General features: G+C 51.5%; 4 protein-coding genes; 1 reads left to right on the top strand and 3 right to left on the bottom strand.

Moving 5' to 3' along the window:
* Nucleotides 1–42: 42 nt before the first annotated feature.
* Nucleotides 43–2,644, bottom strand: CHC_T00005773001 (hypothetical protein). XM_005717302.1 is given in 2 exon segments: nt 43–136; nt 137–2,644. 1 exon segment carries the CDS (start codon nt 2,642–2,644, stop codon nt 137–139), a length of 2,508 nt encoding a protein of 835 aa, XP_005717359.1. The 3' UTR covers nt 43–136.
* A 9,127-nt stretch (nt 2,645–11,771) lies between these two features.
* CHC_T00005772001 (hypothetical protein) lies at nt 11,772–11,990 on the bottom strand. Its single transcript, XM_005717301.1, has one exon. It carries the CDS (start codon nt 11,988–11,990, stop codon nt 11,772–11,774), a length of 219 nt encoding a protein of 72 aa, XP_005717358.1.
* Nucleotides 11,991–12,064: 74 nt separating this feature from the next.
* Nucleotides 12,065–13,408, top strand: CHC_T00005771001 (hypothetical protein). The gene has a single exon (XM_005717300.1). It carries the CDS (start codon nt 12,065–12,067, stop codon nt 13,406–13,408), a length of 1,344 nt encoding a protein of 447 aa, XP_005717357.1.
* A 55-nt stretch (nt 13,409–13,463) lies between these two features.
* On the bottom strand, nt 13,464–14,947 carry CHC_T00005770001 (hypothetical protein). XM_005717299.1 is given in 2 exon segments: nt 13,464–13,624; nt 13,625–14,947. 1 exon segment carries the CDS (start codon nt 14,945–14,947, stop codon nt 13,625–13,627), a length of 1,323 nt encoding a protein of 440 aa, XP_005717356.1. The 3' UTR covers nt 13,464–13,624.
* Between the last annotated feature and the right edge of the window lie 473 nt (nt 14,948–15,420).

Genomic DNA, 15,420 nt, shown 5'->3' with positions numbered 1-15,420 from the left:
CTACACAGAGTCTGCTAATTTCATTTAGGAGAAGCCGACGTCTTCAGGAAGAATGCAATTACAGCCCAACCTTTATTTAGCAGTACGATGATTGAGGGGTTCTTCTCTCACAACGTTTCATTGGCGATGACAGTGCTCATCCAGCAAAAGAGCTGTTAATCCTTTTTGGGTGTGACGCTGGAGGCGATAGATCGAGAAAGACTCTATGTGCAGGATCTCGACAACTCTTCTGAATACTGAATGCTTCCATCATGAAGTCGGTTTTCCGGCGATGGTCCCGTTCGCTGTTTGCTGCACCATGGGGAGTCAGAAGCACGTTTCCAAAAACCCCTGCTAGCGCCCTGGCGTTTTCCGGGCCCTTCACCAACTTCGTGTCGCAGAGAAAGTCAACAATGTACCAGAAGACGTTGGAGTTCAAGGGAGGGAGGAGATCAAGCACACCTTGAACTAATTCGGGTTCCATGGAGTGCCCTGCTTCTAGAACTCTTCTATATAACTTGCGAGGCACAACTGGATCACTCAAGTTGCCCAAGATTTGCAGCATACATGACCCAACAGCATAGCCACTCAAATCAGGAGGGATCCTTTCGCTCCTATCCACAAAAGATAGAACTCGCTGCGTTAAGGCTTCATCGCCGCTGCGCAAGAATAAATCTGGGCAAGTACTCGCAAATGAGAGCTGTTCGCTGTCACGCATCTTGAGCAAAGCATTGACCAGGAGCCAGATTTCTTTCGGAATCGCTCGTGGAACAACATCAGGCTCTCTTTCGCGCTCTCGTTCACGATAATATCCTGGCTCCTTACGGTCCATGTTTGTTAGGCGTTCCAGTTCTCGCTCGGTGGGGTTCCGAAGAGCTAGCACAGGTCTTTCTAACATCGACAACGTCTCCAGAGAAAGACCCAAAGTCGTAACCACGTACCGACCTCGAACTTGTATCCGCTGTCGTAAACTCCCGGGCTCTGCATGAACACGTACACTTGTGTTGAGCTTGCAACCGTTCCGCGGCATATCGTTTGCTGAGCCATCCTTTCCCGTGATGAGAATTCCGAAATTCAGCTGCACAGACTTGCCTGAAGGAATTTCAAAATTATGCCATGGTGATGGGTCGAACTTAAACCATTCTGGTGTGTCTGACGGTAAAGACAACGTTAAATAAGCGGGGGAATCGCCATTGTTCTTGATTGAGAATTGTCGATTGCAGTTTCTTTCGAAGAAAACATCACCAAAGTCTACAATTGTTGGTGAGAATAGAAGATTTGGACGTAGACTTGCCTCTCTTACATCAAGTTCCCGGTTAACTTTGTCCTCAATGTGCTGTTTTCGTTTCACGTCCTCAATACCGAAGAACATCCGAAATGATGCATAAACAGGGCGATGATCCGAACTATATACTATTGGAGAAGTATAGTTCTGCAACTTCATTCGGGGTAGTGTTCCGGAAGGTGTCAAATTTTCACCAAAGCGCCACAGGATTCTGTCTGTATATGCCGGTATACGAATTTTGTCTCCATTTTCTCCGCTGACTTTATATTTATCCTCGGATTTGCTCATTTTATAAGTAGGCGGAAAGCGGATGGGTCCCTCCTTGAACCCTGTAAAGACGCTGCATGTTTTCATCTGCTTCTGCAGCTGATCGGCTTCATACAACTCATGCCAGTTTTCCTCCTCAATCCACTTCATGACGTTGGTCAAAGAGGCGTCAATTCTATAGTTGAGATCTCCTAACCAAAATACAACATCATGTTGCAAAATTCTTACGGCATTAGGGTCATTCAGGATCGCTGTGTTCGCACCTGCGCTCATATCTGATATGGCAGTAGCTGCAACAGATGCAACACTACCAAGCCATGCACTTGCTCCTTCTGCGACTGATGGGAGCCCACCGAACGAGGCAACCGCATTTGCGTTAGAGGATCGTTTCGTTTGAAGGAAATCACTCCAGTCTGTACTACTGCCCACCCCTGATATAATCGGAGGATGGCCTGAAAGATTGGATGAGTGTGACTTGCTCGCTTGTGACGGATTGTCTGGCAAAAAGACAGCTTTCCTGACGACATTCTCGAAGTCCTGATTCCGGCGCTGGACAAATTCTGTGTGGGCCGCGAGATGACACGCGACGCATGAGATAGTTTTGTCGTAAAGCTGGAAGCGCGCTGCGACACCGCCTTTGTTTCCAACAGCATTTAAGACACCAGTTGCCGCGTAGGATAACTGCACGTTGGAGAGGTAAGGTACATGATTCTTGCGCATGAGAACGACGACCAGGATACCGACGAGTTGTCGCTCAGCGACTTGGTCGTAGTCAGAGCCTAGCGTTTTCTTAATCGTGGAACGCCATTGCTCTCCACGTCTCGCATCTGTACGCACTGCATCGACACCGGACAAGTTTTGGATCTCTTGCAAACCGAGCATGTAAATGTCGAAGGGGCGGTCCTTTCGGTGCTCCACAGGAAATAACCACTTATCAATCCGAACGCCTTCAGCTGGTCCTTTGCCGCATACGTTCCATGTGCCCGCAAACAAGTTGAGTTCCTTGTCGTACAGATAGGCTTGTCGTTGCTTGTCCATTTCCGTATCAAACCATCTCTTTCTCTGCTTGGAAATTGGTGTATCAAAGCTATCAGAGGCTGAATCTGAATTCATTTTTTGATTGTTGAGCGTATTGTTGTTGAAAGAGGTGGTAGATTTCGATGAAAGGACATGAGACGAGGGCCTTTTCGGACGGTTTGCTGACCGTGTATCGGCGCTATTGGGAGATGAGTTGAGGCAAGGTGGCCCTTCATGCACCGACGGTGGCCGGACAATAAACGTCGAAGGCTGGAACGCTTGCAACGCAGTGTGGTGCATTGGACAAATGCATGACCGTGCAGCACCACAGCGATGTTTGGGAAGTGGGAGGATGGCAGAGGCAGAAGATAAAAAAGTTGACATTTGGTAAAGCGTAATATAGTGAACTACACCAATTAGTGCAACCCCTTGCAGAATCGATGAAAAGCACTATTGAGAGGGTGCACAAATGGGTATGGGGTCTTTATTGCCGATTTCAGATACAGGAAGAGAGGCTCAAAAAGTCTGATCACTCTCTGCCTCTATTGGCCCCCGTTGCAGGCATCAAAGAACGCCCTTTTTGCTTTTCTCAGGGCCAAAAACCCATCCAGTTGCAGCGCCAGTTCTTCCGGCAACGCTGAAACGTGTACACGTTTTCGAGGCTTGGACATGTCTGCATCGACATGATATCCTGTGTTCACTGAAATGTAGGGCACTATAGTGTTTACGCAAACCAATATGGTAAATTGATTTTCGTTTTTTTGGCAATGCCTGTCCACGTGGCAAGCCCATTTGCGAAATTCGCAAATCAAGAGGGGCAAACAAATGTGAATTATGACGAGTTTGTGAAGTCGTTTCACAAACTGTATTGGCGGGAAACCGCATCTTGACTACTACGGCAAACGAATCGCAACAGCAAAAACGCAGCACACCCCACAACCCACCGCCACACCGATCATGGCAAACGTTTTGGAAGAGCTGCTCGTCGAAGAGGGCAGCCCAACTATCACGCAAGTGGCACCAGGATCCCAAACCGTAGTTTTGAGTGCCGCTCCTCGGTCAGCATCAAAACCAGGCCGCAAATCGAAGTTTACGAGCAACAAAGACCTCATAATTGCTCAAGAGGTATACGCGGCTGAGGCGCACGTTGCACCCCATGGCGAGACGCTGGCACGTTTTGAAGCTGCTGCTGTCAAGGCAAACTCCAATCCCACCTTCGCGCACCAGTCAACAGGTAAACACATTCAAGATCGTTTCAAGGAACTGGTGGAGCAGTTTGTGAAGCGAGATGCAAAAGATAGGGTGCGTTCTGGTGTTGGAGGCGAGATAGGTGAGCTGGATGAGCTCCTTGCAGATATTGTCGAGGCGAAGAAAGATGTGGAAGCAAAGAAGGATGGGGATATGAAAGACCGTATGGAACAGGAGCAAAAAAAGATGGGAGATTTTGCGTTTAGTAGGGCGATAGTGGTCTTTTTTGTGGCAAAAAGGGGGTGAAATGGCTTTTCTTGTAGTGTTGAGGGGGTGAATGGCGCGAATTTGTTGCACAAGGGGGGCGAAGGGAAGAATATCAGTAGTATGTTAGACCCCACCACTGAAATGTCGCCTTTGGTCACCCGTCCCAAACAACACAATTGGGATTCTTCGCCCGTGTAGTAGTCCAAAATTGCAAGTAATCGAGCTATTAAACTCAACATTTCTAGAACACGGATACTGTAGGGACAATTAATCTCGTGATCGGCCACGCCGATGTGGCCCCATTATCGACTGTTTCAACCTCCACAATACGCCACAGCATCACGTTTGTTACGTTACTCCGTGTCCAGCGAAGGGGGAGTAAAATGTACAAATGCGCTGCACAAAGCGGCGGGAGCAAGTTTCGAGTGCACTCACGTTGGCCGCTTGGCTCAACATGACCGTCTCCGCAAAACATCCCAGCGTGGAGCCTTTTATTCTCCCGTTCAGTATGGTGTACACGGCTGCTGATATCCACCACGCCGCAGTAATTGCCAAGCAGTCAAGTTTTGTCGAGTTGTGGGCGATACAGCCTTTCATACAGCCTTTCCTGTTGCGTCCACAATGATGATTTCACATCCGCTAACTGCTTGTCCACAAGCCCCTGGGCGAAAATCAATCTCTTTGCTCGCATCATGCGCCGCTTCCCTGTCCCAGTCCTCGTTGCCGGCCTGGCGCGCGGCGCGCGCGGCGGCGGAGGTGGCGACGAGGCCCAGCAGCTGCAGGAGACGTCTCGGGGCCCACGGGCTCAGCGTGCGGTACGCCCAAGAGTAGGCGCGGTAGTCGTCCGGGCGGTAGTCTGGCATCGACATGAGCGCGTCCATGCGGCGGTCCTGCTCCGCGAGAAATGGGTACTTGGCGTGGAGCAGCGCGCGCGTGTCGTCGGACAGGCGCGCGCGCGGCGGCTCCGATGCGAGCGAGACGACTTGTGTCACACATTCTTGCCTTGGGACAGCGCCTCGGTCTTCACTATAAAAAGCCCTGAGACCACCCTCCCTCCTCCCCTGATGCTCACCAACTCGTATCCAGCATTTAAACGTTAATTTCACTCACAACTCCAACTCTCCAACCGACCTCACGCAATGATCAAGCTGACTCTCTTCCTCGCACTCTTTGTTCTTGTGCTGGCTTCGGTACTCGCTGCTGAAATCCCTGACTCCATTCGCAGTGGGTCGTCAAGCGGGTCGTCCACGAGATGCCCATGCCAATGCCGAGCTGGATATGGGGGTTACGAAAAGGTCAAACTGTATTGTGATCGCCGCCGTTTCCGTTCCCACTGCGTCATGAAGGAATGTTGGAAGGGCTCTCAAAAGGGGTTCACCTGCTGTCAAGACACTGATCCCCCAACGGACAAACCCACCACTACCACTACCACCACTGCCAAACTGCGGAGGGCGCGGATGCGGTTAATGTTAGGGGGGCGCAGGGACGGGGCATGGCGCGGACGACAGGGGGGCCGAGGGGAGGAAGGCGGGGGATCGCCATGAAATGGGGGAAGAGTGCTAGGAGTGGTCGCGGGCGGGCGGGGGATGGTGGGGGGCGGGTGGGGGCGGAGAGGCGGGGCAGAGGGAGAGAATACGACGGGAGAAGTTGATCCTCGGCTGCGGCCGAATGAGGAGAGATCACGTCCTTTTCCTTTCGTTTATTGCGACGCTTCGTGCCGCAACGGCGGGCGGACTGGGCCGGGCTGATTTCTCTTCCTCTTCCGGCCCTCGCGCAGCCCAGCCTTGACGACGGAGAGCTCGTCCTCCAGGTCGAACTCGCGCTCCATGCCATAGGCCGCGTGGTCGACATCGTCGACGTCGAGATCAATGTCGGCGTCGATGAAGTCGCGGGCCTCCTTGCGCTTGCGCGCGGCGATGGCAGCGTACGTCTGCCTTGTCGACGCACTCGTTCACATCGGCCTCCTCGTGCAGCTGGTAATCGGCGACAATTTTCCATGCGCATGTACCTTTTTGTGGGAAATCACCAACGCGCAATAAAATAAGGGGAGATTTTTGTTTGGTGGGGCGATGGGGTGTAGTTTGGTGGCAAAAACGGGGTGAAATGGCTTTTGTTGATCAATGAACGCCACGCCGGTGTGGCCCCCTTATCGACTGTCACCTCCACGACAAACATCGTTCCCTATCCCCATGGCCATGTCACCCCTGTGCCCCTCCTCTGCTGTCATTTCAAATTCGTCTTTTCAAAATGCGCTTATTGCCCCAGACCATGGCGCAGGGAATCCGTCACCTTGCCACTGTGGAAGAAGGTGTGACACCCCTCATGGACGTTTTTTGCGTATCTGCGCGCAACGCAACATTGCGTGAAATGAAGAAACAGTACAAGCGTCTTGCCGTTCTCGTCCACCCCGACAAAGTGCGGGCAGTTCAACCGCGCTGTGCGGACAGGTGTATGAAAGTACTCACGCATGCCATGCAGCAGGCGGAGAGCGAAGTTCGGTACATAGAAATCGATGAGGATATTCAGTGTGGTAAGGTCGTGTTACTGCCGGCATTCGTCGCGTTTAGCAAAACCTCTTCCGAAAGAGAGCTCTCTCTCGACAAAATGGAACGCGCTGCGCAAGAGAAACAAGACAATGTCAGGGAGACTCAACGCCAAAGAGAATGCTCGAACAATGAAGAGCACGAGAAGGCTTCGAAGGGCGCGTCAGACGTTTGCAGTGACAGCGAGGAAGACGCTCTACGGGAGAGGCAGGCGAGAGCCTGGAAGCAATTGCAAAAAGAGAGAGAAGAGGCAGCTAGGGCCGCCCAACTGCAAAAGGAGAGGGAAGAAAGAGCAAGGGCTGCGCAGCTGCAGAAGGAAAGGGACGGAGAGAAAAGGGAGAGAACAGAGAGAGAAATGGCTTCTCACTTGCGGGCGGTGCTTGAAAATGATGGTACTGACAAGGATGGAGAGGATGAAGATAGTATGTCCAACGGTGAACGTAACGATGATGTGGACGAGGTAGAGAAATGTATAACTCCACCACCATCCCGTCGTCTTTTCTGCCGATTTCGCAGCACAGCAGACGATCCTTCTCGCGAGAGCAGCGCGGACAAAATGGACGAGGAAAATGTCAGCAAGGATGGCGAAAATTCAGGGGTGTTCGCAGACGTGGAGAGAATGGAAGAATGCATCGACGGAGTACAATTTGAAGATGAAGGAGATGATCTTGGGAGTGAGGCAGGAAGGAATTTTGAGGAAGACAGAGAGGTGGCCGAGTGCTTGGAAATTGATTCCGAAGAAGACGTTACGTCGGACGAGGACTTCGACCCGAAGAATTACATTGCAATCGAATGTGAGGAAGAGGAAGAGGATGTTGAAGAGCGCGCTGCCGATCCTATTCCGGATGATATCGACAAGAAAACCCGTCGAACGCTACAGAAGCGCCAATCGAAGCTACGAACCATGAATCGTGCGAAAGATGCACTGCGAGCAGATCGATTGCCTGCCATGACATGGAAGCCCCGTCCAATTGTGGACGTTAAACCGAAAGTGGGGATCGCCTTGAAGGGCCGGTGGAGATGTGAGCAGCTGATTAGAGCACACACTGCGAACCTCGGGGTGCAACGGGGAGTTAACATTATGCAGAATACTGTGAAAGTGCGCATGAAGTGCCGCACAGATGGGTGCCATGCGACTTTTGTTTTCGATTGGCAACCGAGGACCGGTTTTTGGAAACTGAACAAGTACCAAGACCACCTCAATGAGTGCTTCGGGCAACATGTCGCGGACAGTCCAATGAAAATTGCGTCAAGATCGTCTTCTTGTGCCCCTGCATATACCCCACATCAGATTGCCCGAGCAATTTTAGAACACGTGCAAGGCGATCCGAATGTGCCTTGCAAAACAATCGCTTCCGTTGTTCGAGCGAAGCGCCTGTATTTGCGTCAGCCTCCATATAGTCATTATCGGAGTATTCGGACAGAGTTGCTCCGTCATTTCACCATTTCGCGCGCCGTAGACATGGCCGCATTGGAAGGTTACGCAGATGCGCTCAGAGGGGTGGGGCATAAGGTAGAAATTTTTACTTGCTGTGCAGCGGAGATGAGGGAACAACGGATTAAGGCGGCTCGTCATATATTCGAGCAGTGCAAGAAGGCAAACGATTTACCGAAGGATGCTTCCTTTAATGCCGCAGATGTGGAAGTATCTGATATAGGCGACGGTCGCTATTACAGCGGATTGCTGTTTGTTCCTTCTTCCGCGCAGAGTTACTGCCAACATGGTCGACGAACGGCCAGTGCGGATGCCGCACACTGCGAAGGGGTAGGAATGCAGTCGTATGGGTCTACTTTTCAGGTAATCGGGTACGATGCAAATCATCAGCTCTGTCCTTTGGTCTTTGCGCACTTCGTGGGCCCTGAGAACAAAGAGTCCTGGGGAAAGGTCTTTCGGGCATGTAAGGAAATTCCGGGATTTGACATTAATGGGAGGGTGACAATTGTCGATCAGGAGAAGTCCATCGACGCAGCCTACCGGGACGTCATGACTAATACATCGTTATTCCTGGATCCTCTCCATGTTAAAAAAACATGTCCGCGCGATTAGGATCTAACAAGGGCGTTGGAATACGGTTGTATGAACGAGCAGTATATGCTCCGTCTCGAGAACAGGTATACGCTCTGAAAGCAGATTTTTCTGCGACACAAAAGGCCTATCTGGATAGATTCGAAGATTCTGAAGTGTACAGGGCATTTTCCAGCTTAGAAGACCTTATCACAACTTCACAGGGGGCTGAAAGCCAGATGTCAGCTGATCTTAGGAATAATATTCGTTCCGTGGAGCCTCAGAAGATGCTTTCAAGGGTCGTGCTTCTGCAGAGAACAAATTTTTTGCGTCGCCAGGACAGTGCCCTGTCTTGTACATCTCCCGTCCCTCCTCGCACACAGAACCATCTCGCATACCTAATTCAGAGAGCTCACGTATATCGGTCTTCTGTGCGTTTTCTGGATGGTACGTCGCAAATGGAAGCCACCGTCGCTAGTCAGCAAAATGGAACCGTTTTGCGGCTTGTAAGGCTTAGCAATAATACCCAAACCCCCCCTTCTTGCTGCGCTTACTCTACAAATGGGTCTGGATTCCCCTGTTGGCATGGCGTCTCTGTTCTTCTCGAAAAGTATGGACCAAGCAATCTCTATCGGTTTATTGAAGCGCGTCATCTAACATCTGCCTGGGTTATGCAGTACGCCAATATGGAGTATAGTCTTCCTTCACAAGCAAGGGTCGACGACATTTTATTCAATGCGAAGAAGCTCGTTGCTACGAAGGAGAACCTGCAAATTCCAAAAGCTTTACCGCCGCCACGGGGTCGTCCGGTTAGGAGGGCTGGTAGGCGAAGAAAAACCTGGTACGAAAAAGGCCCTGCTGCGAAGAAGAAGCGTGTGTACTCCTGCTCTTTGTGTCGGATGGCAGATCACACAGTGAAGGATTGCTCTCTGAAACAGCTGTATGGGGATACCGCAGAGTAGCCCAGTAGCCGCTCTTTTAGTAACGCCTTAGTATCCGATTTCGCCTGTCATTTAGTACAATTTATAGCACCGTCCACTTTGTTCAGATTCTGTCGCCCCTCAAGAACAACCAAATTCTTTTCTGTCACCCCCATGTTGAAGACGTCACCCATACGATCCCTACAAATATTTCTCAATCGGATGGGTGCTTCAGCAAATTTGACCGCGTCACCCCCTCAACACTACAAGAAAAGCCATTTCAACCCCTTTTTGCCACAAAAAAGACCACGATCGCCCCACTAAACGCAGCATTAACTCAAAAAAGATTGCTGCGGGTCAAGAGCTCGTCTTGAATGCGTTACGTGGGAAGCGTCGTCGTCGAGAGCGAGAGAGTTCTGACGATGAAAGTCCGCCCAAAACACGACGTGCAGCCGTTGGAGATGGAATGCAAGCAATCAGCGTGGCGCTTCGCGAATCTGAAACTGCCCGATTCGATCTAGAGCAACAGAAGCTTGCTTTTGCACGCGAAACGGCTGAGGGCGAAGCAACTCAGAGAGATGCAGACCGTCAAGAACGCGCAGAGGAGCGCGCGCAGCGTGCAAGCGAGCTAGCAGCGTACCGCAACTCCATGAGTAGCATGACGGAACAGAATGGCAAGCAGATGCAGTCCGTCCTTTCCCTAGTCACAACACTGCTCTCGAAGCAAGGAAGCGTGAACCTGTAATCCTATTACAAATAAAAGGTTTGCTTGACATCATTGCGCGTCCACCCTTCCCTATGAATACCTCATTCTATTTGCCGAGAGACTTATGTCTCTCAGACCAATTGGTTTGTGGAGCACAACTTCATCAAAAAGTCGCAGCATACGCGACGGCAGGAACATAGTGACAGAATGACAAGGCGCGGCAGTATTGTTTAGTCGCTGGCTGAAGATGATTTTCTGAAGCGCCGAGGTTGAGTGCTTTATACGTTTTTCGAAACACAAGGGAATGTGTCACAAGGTGGAGGGACGGGATCCGGGCGAGACCTTAGGACGTGCGCTGGAAGGACATTGCGATTGGGTTATATGTGAGGAGTGGCCAGCGGACGGAAGGCGGGTCACATCTGGAGAACAGGACAGTGCGGGCAGCGTATGGGGGTACTGATGCTGCGGGAGACAAACTTGAGGGGCATGGCAGTTCGGTGTTGTGCCTGGCGTGGTTGGCGGACGGAGGCCGAGTGGTGTCTGGAGGAACGGACGACAGGGTGACGATATGAAAGTGCTGGAAAGCAAAGGGGTCATGGCAGCAAAAGGGGTCGCGAAGATTGGGTTGCGATGTGCGGGGTGGTGTGTGACAGTTGAAGTCGTGTTAACACGATTGAGTGTGGAGGACGCGACGGGAGCGTGACAATATGGGGTGTGGGAAGGGTAGAGGTGGGCGGCTCGCTCAAGGGACATGGCACGGAGTTTCGGTGCATGGCGTGGTCGGCGGACGGTGATCGTTTGCGTCCGGGACGAACTGACCGCCGGGACGAACTGACCGCACGATTTTAATCCGGAACGTCGATACAGACGAGGGACTGGGAAAGAGATGGAGGGAGGGAGGGACACGGTTGGGTGTGCTGCGTGTCGTGGTGTGCGTGCCAGAGAGTCTCGAGATCGGCTCTTTGAGGACGCACAGAGCAGAGGGGTCTAAGTTATACTCCTACGTACGTATTCAAGCGAATTTCGCGTAAACAAATGTCTACACTTGCTCTTGTTCTAAAATTCATCATTTTCATAAGTCTCTATCATATCGCTATTTCTCACATTTATTTGTGAAACTCTTGTTGCGTAAACCTTAAACTAATGGGATCCTTATTAAAAAGGGCACTATGTCGTGAATACTCTGTTGTCAAATCGCCACTTGTAATGACGGTCACTTCACACTTCACACGTCATCCAATTCTTTGCAGTAAGTTGTAATTTGTAATTTGCACTGGCAAAATATCAAACTTGGTCCTTTTTTCTCTTCCGTGTTGTTGGTTCTTGTATCACTGTCACTCACTCACCTGCTCTCAGTTTAGCCATCTCTCCTACCACCAACTCTCCCCCGCTTTACGCCCGTCAGACAGCTCACTCATTATTGACATTCAGACCGCTTTGCCACCGTTACGATCACACAATCCGTACATTTTTCAAAGCATTTCGTACGAACGATCGTTTCTCCCCAACAGCCAAGCATTGAGTCTTTCAATTTCGTCTCAATACCCGATTTCCCTGTTTGAAACATTTTGCCTTCCACTACTCCCCCAGTTTTTCAATTCCTTCTCAACGTTGGCTCAGGTGATAGCGGCACCGTCCGGGCGTTGAGGCAAATTCTGAGCTTGTTCCTTTGTCTCACAACAAATGTATGATCGACGAGTGCATCAACCAGACCAGGCAATGACAAACCACCAGCCAGATGCGAATGGCTTCTACAGCCCCAACTCGCAACCGCCTCACGGCCAATCTCAGCCTCCAAATCCTGTCTTTCCATCACAACAGCAGCAGCCACAACCACCACCGCCGCAGCAGCAGCAACCGCAACACCCCCGGCCCCATGCTGTACCCATGCACCAACAACAGCCGTTCCGAACCATTGGGTCAAAAATGGACGACCCTTACGCGTCGTATGCGCCTCGCAACATGTCGCCAACGAATTCGCAAACGCCCTCACAGCAAAATGGCTTCTTCAACGTCTCATCGTATGCCCAAGACCCCATGCATCAACACCAGCAGCAGATGCCCCCACCGCCGCAACAAAGCCAGTACTATTCCAATCAGCAGTACCACAACACTGATCATGCCACCCCACCGCAAAACGCACTGCAGAGTTCCTATTCATCAAATTACAACTTGTCCATGTCGCCACAAGCGAGCCCCACCATGACTCGCCTTCCCACCCCCCCTGTTCCTCATCAAGACTTTGCCACTGTTGAACCGGCTGGCCAAGCACAGCGCCGTCAGAGTCACCAACATTCGTCGTTTTACGAGATGCAACAACAGCAGCAGCAACAGCAGCAGCAACAGCAGCAATACCAATCACATCAACAACAGCAGCAGCAGCAGTATCAACCTCAAATTCCGAACATGCAGTCCGCTGTTCCATTTATGCTCGCTGGTATGCAACAGATGGCGAGCAATGGACCGGGCAATGGTTTCAATGCAGCCCTTGGGGCTCAATTGTTTAATTCACTAGCTCCTGGGGCAGCGGGATACACGAGTCAGTTCTTTGGGCAGCAACAGGACGGAAGGACTTTTATGCGCATGCCAAAATATTACTTCGCAGTTAATCATCGTTATGTATTGAAGAAGCTTGCGATCATCGTCATGCCGTTTGTACATCGCATATGGTCGCGCCGGCGTGGCATGGATCCTGTACAATTTGAGGGGTCCACCGCCGAGGGAGTCGCCACCTACCTGCCGCCGCGTGATGATGTCAACGCACCAGATCTCTATATTCCTCTCATGTCGTTTGTGACGTACGTGCTCATGGTCGGCTTTGTCTTTGGCATTAGGAATGACTTTCATGCGAATGTCCTTGCCAAGTACTTTTCAAAGGGACTTGGAGTTCTCTCGCTGGAGGTCCTTATAGTGAAGCTGGGCCTCTATCTCGTCAATGCCCGGCCAACTCCCTGGTTGGATATCATTGCGTATCGGGGCTACAAATTTGTCGGGGTTGTAGTTGCGATGGCGTCATGGCTACTGATGCCGAGGCTTTATCTGCCTGTTTTGCTTTACGCCGCTTCAGCTATGGCCATTTTCTTGATGAGATCCCACAGACGCATTATTCTGCCTAGGGATGTAAATCTCCAGCAGACAACAGACCTAGCGAGGCGCAATGGATTTTTGCTGTTTTTGAGTGTGTTGCAGTATCCAATATACTGGATGTTAGTGCTTGGTCCAAGTCGGTGAGGAAGGCAACGGCAGGCACGATATTGGTACTGTGCGGGTAGACAGTCTCTGTTGCTACCACTAAGGAATAAACTGTATATTGTTTACTGGTTGTTTCTAAAGGAGCGAACTCTAACTCGCATGTTATACAGAATCGCAAAAACCGACCTTCTCGGAACTCGTGTAACACCTAGAACTGCTTAGCTAATTTATGCTTAATTGCTGAACAGGATAAGTTCAGGCATAATCAGTATATTGAACATTACCTAAGAGTCGCTCTCGTGGGACAAGTCCGACTCTCCGACCAACAGCACCCTCGCCTCCCAGGAAGCCAACAGCCCCGGCGAGGTCTGACCTTCCGTCTGCGACCATACATTCCATGGCAGGCATCGCTATACTGCAGTCTGCAGATACGTGCACCTGTTTCACTGCGTGCTCCAGTAAATCAGCTGCAAAAAGGACTGAAAACGGCCCCATAAACACATCTCGAATGCCATATGTTCGCGAAAACCCAAGTCGCCCAGCTAGCGACTTGCGTCCACCATACCTGAGCACATCATTCGTAAAGCCTGCACGCGCGACCTCGACTGGTGAGGGGAAGTTGGGGGGATGCTTCATTTGATATTGTACCATTAGCAAGTACGATTCAGCAGTATTTGCGTTGGACCCATTGGGGACGTCAATGAGCGGAAAGACCTGATCTGAAAGCCACCGAATGAGGCCTGAGAAGCGAAGGAGATTTCCCCAATCTCTGTCGAGAACCATTCCGTGGGCCCGCGCAAACACTGCCGCCCCGCCCTGACGTTGGATTGCGCCAGCGATCTCAGAGGGCAGGGAGTTAAGACGCGGCAAGACCTGAGGGTGGGTTTGATAGGCGAGGAGCTCCATACGCAGCTCGTGAGGGTTTGTGCGCAACCCCCATCTTTTCGTGCTCTTGAATTCGTCCCTGACAGGCTTCTCAAAAGACTTGTTAGCCTTCGCGCGGATGTACTCGGCCAGGCGGTTGTATCCGTTCCGTCCCGGAAAAGCGGCGATTCGATTGCCAAGCGGCGGGCTGAGTTTGCGGATTAGCTTCTTGTCTGGGAATTCCTCACTCGGGTGCACAAGGTCGTGGTCCGCGCAAAGCATGTACAAACTTTGAGCGAGCTCCGCTAATTCTTTTTCCTTGACTGCGTTCAGTGAAGATTGGATTGGGCGCAGACCAAGGCTGGCCTGCACAGCGCGGTGGCCACCAGCACGGGTAACCAGGCGCTGCAAGCGCAGGCGGCGGGCAATTTCACAGCGGCGCAAGTGTGAGTCGGAGGGAAGGGAGCCTTTCGGGTGGCCTGTTTCCTGATACCATTGGTTCAAGGCGGTGGTGACTTGCCGTAAAAGGGCATCCTTTTCGTCGGCGGCGCGCCAGCGGCGCGGGGTGGAACGGTGCTCGGCGAAGCGAGGAGGGGCGCGCGGCTTCTTTGCAAATTTTGGACGCGAAGCGCGGCGAGTGCGACCGGTGCTAATGTGCTCATGCTGTATACAGACAGGGGCGGCGACGGGAGTGAAGCATAGTTGCAGTGGCATGGGGTGATAGCGAGGCGTCTTTGATGGGGACAGGATGCTGTTGATAGTGGTGCAAGGGGAGAGGCGGTTGGGAGAGAAAGGAGAAGGATTGTTTGGGAGTGAGGTGGAAAAGAGAAGCGACGGGGTGAGGTATGCGGTTGTTGGTATTGTTTGGGGGTGTCTGTCTTGGTTGGTCGTTGGCGACGGAAATATTTTAGTGTGTGGGAGAGGATTGGATAGAGGGGATTCGTTGAAAACGCCGGTTGACCAAAAAAATCAAAATGTGACAAATCTAGAGAGCTGTGCAACCAGATTCGAGATACGGAGCGGCGATCACAGCGTGTGGTTGTTCTCGTTCCGCCTTTCCCCACATTTGCACCTGCTTTCCATCCCCACCGGCTGCCCGTGTCCGAAACATGTTACATGTGTACTATGCCGTAGTCAAGTTAGCACTTGATGTAAACACCACCAGTCATGCTCCCAGCAATCTGGTA

Source organism: Chondrus crispus, genomic scaffold (genome assembly GCF_000350225.1).
Source record: "Chondrus crispus Stackhouse genomic scaffold, scaffold_312, whole genome shotgun sequence".
Taxonomy (NCBI): domain Eukaryota; phylum Rhodophyta; class Florideophyceae; order Gigartinales; family Gigartinaceae; genus Chondrus; species Chondrus crispus.
The sequence above is the reverse complement of the archived record's forward strand: the minus strand, read 5'-3'. Positions and strand labels throughout refer to the sequence as shown.

Excerpts from the sequence above, each read along its gene's own strand:
- CHC_T00005773001 (XM_005717302.1), bottom strand. The coding sequence starts at position 2,644 with ATGAATTCAGATTCAGCCTCTGATAGCTTTGATACACCAATTTCCAAG.
- CHC_T00005772001 (XM_005717301.1), bottom strand. The coding sequence starts at position 11,990 with ATGGAAAGACAGGATTTGGAGGCTGAGATTGGCCGTGAGGCGGTTGCG.
- CHC_T00005771001 (XM_005717300.1), top strand. The coding sequence starts at position 12,065 with ATGCACCAACAACAGCCGTTCCGAACCATTGGGTCAAAAATGGACGAC.
- CHC_T00005770001 (XM_005717299.1), bottom strand. The coding sequence starts at position 14,947 with ATGCCACTGCAACTATGCTTCACTCCCGTCGCCGCCCCTGTCTGTATA.